Raw genomic sequence first — 9,825 nt, forward strand, 5'->3', positions numbered from 1 at the left:
GTCATATTGTTCAAAACAAATAAAAAGACGAGTAAAATGCATTACTATGGTACGCAGAAACTGTAAATATCAATTGTGTCTTTCCGAAATAAATAGTTGAAATATTTATATTTTTGCCCACCTTTTAAAGTCTTGTCTAGTCGGTTAACTAATTAACTTTAATATAAATATTTTTCTTTCAAAGTGGCAAAAGGTTGAGTTACAGAATTTAGATATTTAATGTTAAGCTTTTTATTTTATAAACATAAAAATCATATATAAAACACACAACTTGTCATTTATTATTACTTCTGAGTAATCATTTTATTTTTGTTTTCAAACGATTTCCCAACTCTTAATATTTTTCTCTCCACAGCTACTAATAAACACACGATTCCCGTGACACACAATTCCGTGCGGTTGTTTCAGCCCTTGACTTCTCTCTAGTAGATATTCTATTTTACCTGACTTTACCATTATCTGACACAAATCATTTGAGGCCCTACCACACACAAATACATGTCCACCATTGTCGACTGACACACCACGTGGTCCTTTTAAAACGTCTCCTCCATATACAGCAATGACCTTGCCCTCTTCAGAAAGACACGTGACCGTATTCCGATCTTTGTCGGACACATACATGTAACTCCTCGAACTTCCGGGATTTTCCGGGCAAAGAGCGATATAACCCGGCCAGCTGAACAGTTCATACCCCATTTCATCGAACTCAAAACTTTTTTTCACATGTCCTTTTAAGTCGATTATTTCAACTTTTGCTGGTTCGATAAATGAAACAAACAGCATTTCGCGTTTACTCTCTATACCGCGACACTCCGACTTGAGATTTATTTCCGACACTTGCTCAAGAGAAGTCGATTTTACAGTTAGAAACTGTATCTTCTTCTTTAATGGAAGTGTGACGGCCAACTGATCTGACTTTACTTTTGCTACGTCCCAGGGTTCTGTCAATACCGGAAGTACAGATACTATTTTGTCGTCTGGTACACTGATTAGCTTAATGCATCGATTTTCATAATCTGTGGCGACTATGTGATCTTCAGACACAAACGCTAACCCAGATAGAAATGGTATCAGCCGTTCATTTTCACATTTATCATTTAGACTGATTTCAGACATTCGTATTACTGTTCGTTTCTTTTCTGTTTCGAGAATAAGATCACCTAGACGCTTGACGTGTTTCATCATGTCTTTGATTCTCTCTTCCGCTTCAAATGTGTATTCGTGGACATTGTTATCAATACTCAACTTTCTTATACTCGTTTCAAGATCTCTTATTTCTTTTCTTACTTTATCAATATCTGTAACCACCTTTCCTTCTTTTATATGTTTGTCAATGTAGTTACTGATAATAACAAGTTTCTTATTTAAGTCTTCATTCTCCGAAGAAAGTATTGAGAGAGTCTGAAAATCATCACTTCTCATGTTTTCAACTTTCTTATCCACTGCATTTTCTAGTTTGTTAAAGAAATCATTCACCTCCATCCGTAACTTTCTAATATTATCTCTGGCATTTGTTCGCGCATTTTGTACAATATGTCTGTTCTGTTCGGCTATTTCTTTGTTCACCTTTAAGTCATATAGCATTAAACTAACTTTTTTACTGATCCGTAGAAGCTCTGCTTTGTCTTCGTCAAGCGTTTCTGTTTCAGATTTGCTTAAGCTATGTTTATCTGCATCCGATATATTTTCCATAGCTTTAACCACTCTTTTCCATGAATGTTTTTCATATACAATCCTACTTTCTATTTTGCACAGTTGCTTAATTACATTAAGCAAAAACTCCTTTGAAAAGTGGATCACTTTGATTTCATTGACAAAGTCAAAATAACATAAAATCCAGAATACATCAGCACCATTTCAAAGTACTTTAATACAAGCTGGTAGGTTCATTAATCAACGCTTCGTCGGATAATTTACAATTGCTTTATGGACAATAAGGTAACAATTAAACGTATCATTCGCTGTAGAAGGACTATTCATACTTTTATACAATAAAACAAAGGGAACAGATAATCTGTCAAACTTAAAGTTCGTTACAACTGAATAATACCCCATCTGATAACCTGCCAAATTGCCAACACTCTATTCTTTTTGTAGGGTTTAATGATATATTGATATTTTATCAATTCAAATGAGCGATGATTTCATACTTTAATATGTATCAAGCGTAAATTTGTATTGATATTAAATATATTGATATTTATGTTAATTAAAGTTTTTTTTTTATATCATTTTATTTCATGAAATAAATCCATCAGTCTAACATAACATAAAATGAAATAAAGTGGGCCCAATCTAACTACCATACAGTAGCTACGCACTTACAATTTGAAATTGAATTTTAATTGGCATATAGCGTGTAAATCATAGAACACCAGAAACTTAAACATATTTTAATAATGCGTTTATTTACTAGAGATTAATCTTTAATTTTATGTTTTACATGAAATACTAGCTTTAATCATCAGTTATTTCCGTTATATTATAGAGAGTAAAGTTGTATCTACATGTATATGAAAACCACAAAATACAAAATAGATAGCATTGCTTTACTTAAAGACACGTTATGACTCAGAAATTAATTCATTTTTCAAACCTTTAGAAAGGTCAAACATGAGTTTTATAGCGTCGAGATAATGGATTAAGAGCGGGTTAGATACTTATCACCTGATCAAAAAAGAGCTGAATGTGAAAATATTTGAGCCGTGCCATGTCAAAACCAACATAATGCGTTTGTGACCAGCATGGATCCAGACCAGCCTGCGCATCCGCGCAGTCTGATCAGGATCCATCCTGTTCGCTATCAGTTTCTCTACTTGTTATAGAGTATGTAAGCGAACAGCATGGATCATATTTAGACTGCCCGGATGCGCAGGCTGGTCTGGATCCTTGCTGGTCGCAAACCCATTATTTGTTATAAAAGTAGCAAAATGTAAACAAAGTAGTATTTTTACTTCCATACAAAATCACTATAACTATACTAACTGCAAAAAAAAGCAACAGGAGAAAAAGATGGATGAGGTAATTGGCCAATGAGTAACTTTTTGGAAACTATAACGGGACATTAAAAAAGATTTTAGAAATACAAATAAAAACATTTTTGGGGCATAATGTGCCTTTAAACAAACGTTTCGTATATAGGACGAGCTAAATCGAACATTGAACACAACTGAAATAACATTAACACGTTTGACAAAGCTTTAAGATGGGAATTTTCTAAACATCTGTCTTTTATCATGTCCGTGTTTTATATACATGTAGCTATTTTTTCCGGATGTTCTTCTTTATGTACTATTACTGTAGACAAAGATCATTTAACAAACAACAACAACAACAAAAAAAACAACACGAAAAACAACAAACTATTTTTATATATAGAAATTAGCGTGAGAAAGTAGAAATCATGTGAAATACTTGTAACTATATTTTTATTTTAATGATAGAACATAAATGCTACTTCCTTAATGATGCGCTGACTGATTATTTGCTTCTTATTTTATTGGCAATATGTAAACGTATATTGCGTTTTTGTATTTTGAATGGAAGTCAAAATACTTCTTTGTTTACCGTTTGCTACTTTTATGACAAATAATTTCAAATTCAGTGTCACTTTCTTCATGTGATAAACATTTTACATTTTCTAAACCATCATCTAAACTTTATAAACTCTCAATTACCACTACTAAACAAGGGGAAAAATGATTTGTTTCTGAGGCATAAAGTGCCTTTAATGATGCGATCTTAATGATTCTACAACAATGGTATGAACATAATGGTACGACCTTAGTGTTACTTTGTGTCATAATTGTACGACTGTTTGATTGGTCTTATGATTGTACCATTAATAATGATACAACCCTAATGGTACTTTAGACTTGTACGACCTTAAAGATCCAATCTAAATGGAACTACCTCAATGTTATGAACATAATGGTACGGTCTTAATGTTACTTAGTGTCTTAGTGGTACGACCTTTAAAAAAAACGATATCAATAATTGTACAATTAATAATGATACAACCCTAATGGTACGACCACAATTATCCAACCCTAATGGTATGAATACAATTATACCATAAGATACGACCTTAATGGTACTTTATATTGCTGCAACCTTAGTACAGTGACGTTAGGAATTATCAAAGTATAGTAAAATGGTTAATGTAGAGAAGATATGATACACTCCAATTAATGCATTTTAGATAAAACAATAAAACTTTTATGATACATTTATAACTAATATTGTGCGACTGAAATGCCGAACAGATAAAACTGTCCACCATAAAGATAAAATGATATTTGGATTATATCCCTTTAACCACTATGATACTACATATTGCTTGATACGTTTTGTCGGAAAGATAGCAGACAGTGCCTTTTTGTTACAAATATATGACTAAACCTATGGAAAACAAAAGTGGGATTTTACACTTAATATTAAATGAGCCGTGTCACGACAAAATTTGCAACGTAATGCGTTTGCGACCAGCATGGATCCAGACCAGCCTGCGCATCCGCGCAGTCTGATCAGGATTCATGCTGTTCGCTATCAGTTTCTCTACTTGTTATAGAGTTTGTAAGCGAACAGCATGGATCCTGATCAGCCTGCGGATGCGCAGGCTGGTCTGGATCCATGCTGGTCGCAATTGCATTATGTTGGTTTTGTCGTGACGCGGCTCAAATGATGTTGCTGAGGTTTAAAGTAACTAGGCACAAGTAGGAAAACGCGTCTTTTTCAAGTACTACACCACAAAACATAATAACTGTATATCAACATGTTCTTGACCTTTATCTAATAACTTGATCCTGTAAGCCTCCTATGAAATAAAAGTAAAAAAAGTTTATTTATCCATTAATTGTGTCTAAAATACTCTATAAGCATTAATCTAGCATAAATTTAATTTATAAAAATAGTTAAGTTCTAGAAAAAGTACCAGAGTTTAAATAAACTACACGCTTTCCCCAAAATCTTATATAAACTTAATCATTGAGTCACTTTTATGACGCCTGGACAACTAGTAAAATGTCCCCCTCCTACTGTAATATATATGTAACCCCTTGATAAAAACTAAATTCGCGCCTGTGTTTTATCGCAAATCACGTGACAGTGTATACATAGATGCGACATACATAAACATATAAAATGTGTTTTAACAAAAGTACATTAATTTTCATCATCTCTTAATTGGCGGTCCATAACTTTCGGAATTTTATATATCATTAAATTATTAAGTCATTAGCACAATCATTTTCCTTTTGCACTTCTCGGAAAATCTGCGGGATATTATAAATACGTAGAAAGACATTTATTTTCACTATAAGACCCGAGATTAATTAGAATTTTTATTATGTCCGGAGATAATTTCTCTCTCGAACATTTAAATCACGAGCCCTTCCCCAAAACAGTAAAATTGTCTGATGGTAAATAAAGGTGTCTTCGACCACAGTGTAATTAACAAATAATTATACAAGGAATGAGATAAGAGAAGATAAAAAAAGCCTTCAGTTGGTAACTTCACTGTGATTTTAACAGCGAAAATTCATATATAACTATAGATATTTCTATAATTTTCGATTAAAGGTTAGATAATTTTTTTTTGCAAAACTGCAATGTGATCACCGATAATATCCATTTAAACGCACACAAATAACAACAACAAAACCCCCAAAATCCAAAAACTGCACTGCTTCTTGAAATAGTTCAGCATAATTATGAACATTCTATAAAACACATTCATTTTCGCTATATTTCTGGAATAGTAGAAACTAAAATTAATGTCGATATATGAATAAACTTTATACTCTTTAAAAAGACTTATATCTTATAATTTAGAATTTTAATTTTATTATATACACGGCCGTGTAATTAAATACCATTTTACGGAGTCGCAAAAGCAGCACTGGTATGTGTTAAATAGTGATGAAAAATCTTCTTATTTGTAGGTCCAATACTAAACAACACTACGTGTATTTTAATCTTGAACCCATATTAAACTGCTCCTCTTTAACTTAGATTTTAATGTTGAAATGTAGACCAAGCTTTTTTTGTTATACACTTCTTAAAAACTAGGTTTATACACAGTGTACATACAAACTATCAAACTATTACTTCCGGTAACATCTGCAGCTTTTAAGTTATTTTGTCGGCTTATGTACATCTGACATGCAAATGCGTTCTTTTTACAATATCAATATTTGTTTCAAATTATTCCGGTTTGCGTGCAAATAACCTTTTTCACTGTTTTCTGAATATGAGAAAATCTGCTATGTCAAGCCAAACACATTTCTGTGTATCATTCAATCATGCAATATTTGAGCCGCGCCATGACAAAACCAACATAATGGGTTTGCGACCAGCATGGATCCAGACCAGCCTGCGCATCCGCTGGTCGCAACCGCATTACGTTGGTTTTGTCGTGACGCGGCTCATTTGTTGTTGTTGTTGCTTCGCTTTTTTACAAAGTTTTATTTTACCATACAGTAATTTCATAATAAAACGCCAGTAAATGAAATCTTTAAAAGTACATTTCAAATACAATCATGGTCTCTTTGCTTGTCTTTGCCATTTTGTTGGCCAGATGTAGCATGTTTTGATCATTTTATTAAAAAAAAACATGTTTTTTAATGGGCAAAAGTCTGACAAAGGAGATATCCTTGAGAGCAATAATAACGAAAATAATAATCGAGCCTAGATAAATAATATGTTTATTTTACTACCCAAATGAAAAAAACGTTTGGTTGGACTTTACGTCGCACCGACACAGCAGAGGTAATAAAAATACGTCTAAATATATTCAAATACTATATCTTAGATAATAAGGAGGTTTATTATTTCATACAGGAGTCATTTGGTTCTGGCAAAATATCAACCAGAATGTGATAATGGGTTAGCTGTTGTACACACCAATCTATTTGACAAATACTTTATCCCTGAAGTAATTTCGGACACATCAATAATGTAACTCGAATTGTTTTTTTTCGCGTGTTTTGAACACATTTTACTGTGCAATATACAGTCTAATCTTACAAGAACAAAACACATGAACTCTTTAATATTTATTTTATTGAAATGAGAAGGGGAAAAATAAATATTCCACATATCGTAAATCTAGCAATACTTTTTTAATGAAAGTATGATAAACTGATTGCATAATGTTCGACACATCTACTGAACATATATAACATGACAATCCGCATTTCATGATAAAAGTGATTTTTGATTTATCGCTAAAAATACATACAAAATATATATATATATATATATATATATATATATATATATATATATATATATATATATATATATATATATATATATATATATATATATATATATATATAAAACACTAAAAATTCAATTCTAGAAACCAATCGGCTGTATTTTTAAATGTCGGCAGCAGCATGGGTGTTTATTTGTATAGATGCTATATCATACTGGAATTTAAACAATTGTATTGTATATTATCTTCTTGTTTTCCTTTCACGTCTCTTACATCCACAAACGTCAAATATTGTATAATTTGAAAAATAAAAACTACATCATAAAATTTATTTCAAGCATTTATTGGCCATTAAGGAAATACAGCATGACGTAGGGTATTAAAGACACCATACGAATTTATACTAAGCAAGAGAACATCATGGACCTGTATTATTTACATGACCCTAGGGAATTATTGAAATTAATTTCACAGTGTTATATCACTCATTTCATCTAACCTGAGAGATCACTTTTATAAATCTAGTTATAGCTACAGTAGTATATGTTTTAGCTTTTGGAAGAAGATTTATATGCATTGCACTTTTCCTCAAGATCGGGACCATTTATAAATCAGATTTTTTACTTTTGTAGACGTCTTTCATATGCAACTAAATATACCAAAATACCTTACTTTGTGACGTGGTTAGCCAAAATATTGTTTAATATCTAGATTATATAGTTAAAGGAAAATGTTTGGCACAGACAAATTTCTATAGCCAATGCATGCATGACATTAGTTTGTTAAAAATGTTTCAAACAAAGTATCTTAACCTCTACACGTTTTTGCCAACAAATTAAAAAAAATGTAAGCTAGTATTTCAAACAATGATAATCATTTACAATTTATTTCTATTCTAAGAGCACAACTAGTCTCTTATATTTGACAAAGAAACAATCCAGTATGAGGTCATATTACAGATACTGATAGCTTAAGTTATTTTATTCTTTTACTTAAGTTTCAATGATATGCCTACAAAAAGATGCACACTTTATTAAATTTTAGTCGTTAAATATGTAATTCCCTAAAGGAAATCAGGGTTATTTAGAATCATATCTTCTGTGCAAGATATTTATTATAATATTATATATCAGGCAATCGGACAAAACCTTTTGGAAATAATGGTCTAGCTGTAAAAAATGGAATAAAACTGTCTTTTATTTGAACATGTTATGTTTTAAACTCATAATGTTGTCTGCCTTTTCTGTATGTATTATATAAAAATAGAGAAAAACGGAATCCCAAAAGAACTCCCAAAATGGCAAAATTGAAAATGTTGAATATACTCGGTTTGATTGAGCATGCTCATGAACGTTTGTGGTAATTGCAAACTACCGTCCAGTCCAGCTAGGAACGGCTTAAACAGAATTCAACATTTAAACATGAAAATGAAAATAACAAAATTAATTATACATGTAGTATTTACTCAAGCATTTAAAAAACTCATCTTATGCTCTAAATATACTTTTTGTTTGTTACAAACACAAATGGAAAACATGGAAAAAGGAAACACATAAAGAACATATTTCTTACATAGTTTTAACAATAATACATTAACTTAGTGTATATAATGCCAAATATAGGTCACTTTTTCTTGATTGCAGATGTGTAATAAACGGAACCTGATCTATTATTAAATGTCATTATTCTTTTCTTTTGCAGGAAAGTCTACGGAAATTTATATAGTCTTAGATTAAAGGAGGACATTATTTTCACTACATGGTGTAAGATTAATTGAAATTTTTATTATGTCCTGTGATAATTTTGTCTAGAAAGATACATTTTATTCACAGAGACATTCCCAAAAGCAGTAAATGGTCTGCTTGAAATAAAGGTTTAGTTGACATCAATGCAATTAACAAGTGATTATACAAAATATGAACGAAGAAAAATAAGCTAGAAGCATAATGTTTTAATTAAAGTATTTAATTTCAGTGGTTTTTAAATTTGTTCAAGAGGTGTGTCAACAGTGATCAACCCAACCGATGAACATAACTTGAGCAATTAACACCCTGGTATGCAATGCTTCATGCACATTTTGAGAGACTTGATTTCTGCAGTCATTGCTTCTGTTTCACGGTATTTTTTATTTGTCGTAGCCATCTTGGAGTCTGATTCATGCGTTGTAACTCGCGATCTGACTAGACAGGCACCGAAAATTGAATCCGCTCGTCCAATCAGATCGCGGGTTACATCGCATGTATCAGACTCCAAGTTGGCTGTGACAAGTCAAAATTACCGTGAAATAGAAAAAAATCGATAGAATATTGATATTTGTTGGACTTGAGTTAGGTAAACTGTGGAATTCTAGTTCTTTTTATTGATGTTAATGACTGATGCACCGCTATGCCATGTTATGCGCCTGAGTCGCCGAAACGACGATATCCCGTGTTCCACATTGTTTGGCAAATGAGCATATAGTAGACTTTTCACCTTTCTATAACAATAGTTTTGATAGTGGATTTTTTTAATGGTGGTTTTGTATTTGGTGGCCAAACACTGATACTGCCACCTGTGGTTCGTACGGAAGAATTAGCATTGAAAAAAAGCCACATTTGCCGAGT

General features: G+C 31.9%; 1 protein-coding gene across 1 annotated transcript; it reads right to left on the minus strand.

Annotated features, from left to right (window-relative positions):
- Positions 1-315: 315 nt before the first annotated feature.
- LOC132736337 (uncharacterized) lies at positions 316-1,695 on the minus strand. The gene has a single exon (XM_060723449.1). It carries the CDS (start codon positions 1,693-1,695, stop codon positions 316-318), a length of 1,380 nt encoding a protein of 459 aa, XP_060579432.1.
- Between the last annotated feature and the right edge of the window lie 8,130 nt (positions 1,696-9,825).

This window comes from Ruditapes philippinarum, unplaced genomic scaffold (genome assembly GCF_026571515.1).
Source record: "Ruditapes philippinarum isolate M1 unplaced genomic scaffold, ASM2657151v2 ctg2670_1_1_1_1, whole genome shotgun sequence".
Taxonomy (NCBI): Eukaryota; Metazoa; Mollusca; class Bivalvia; order Venerida; family Veneridae; genus Ruditapes; species Ruditapes philippinarum.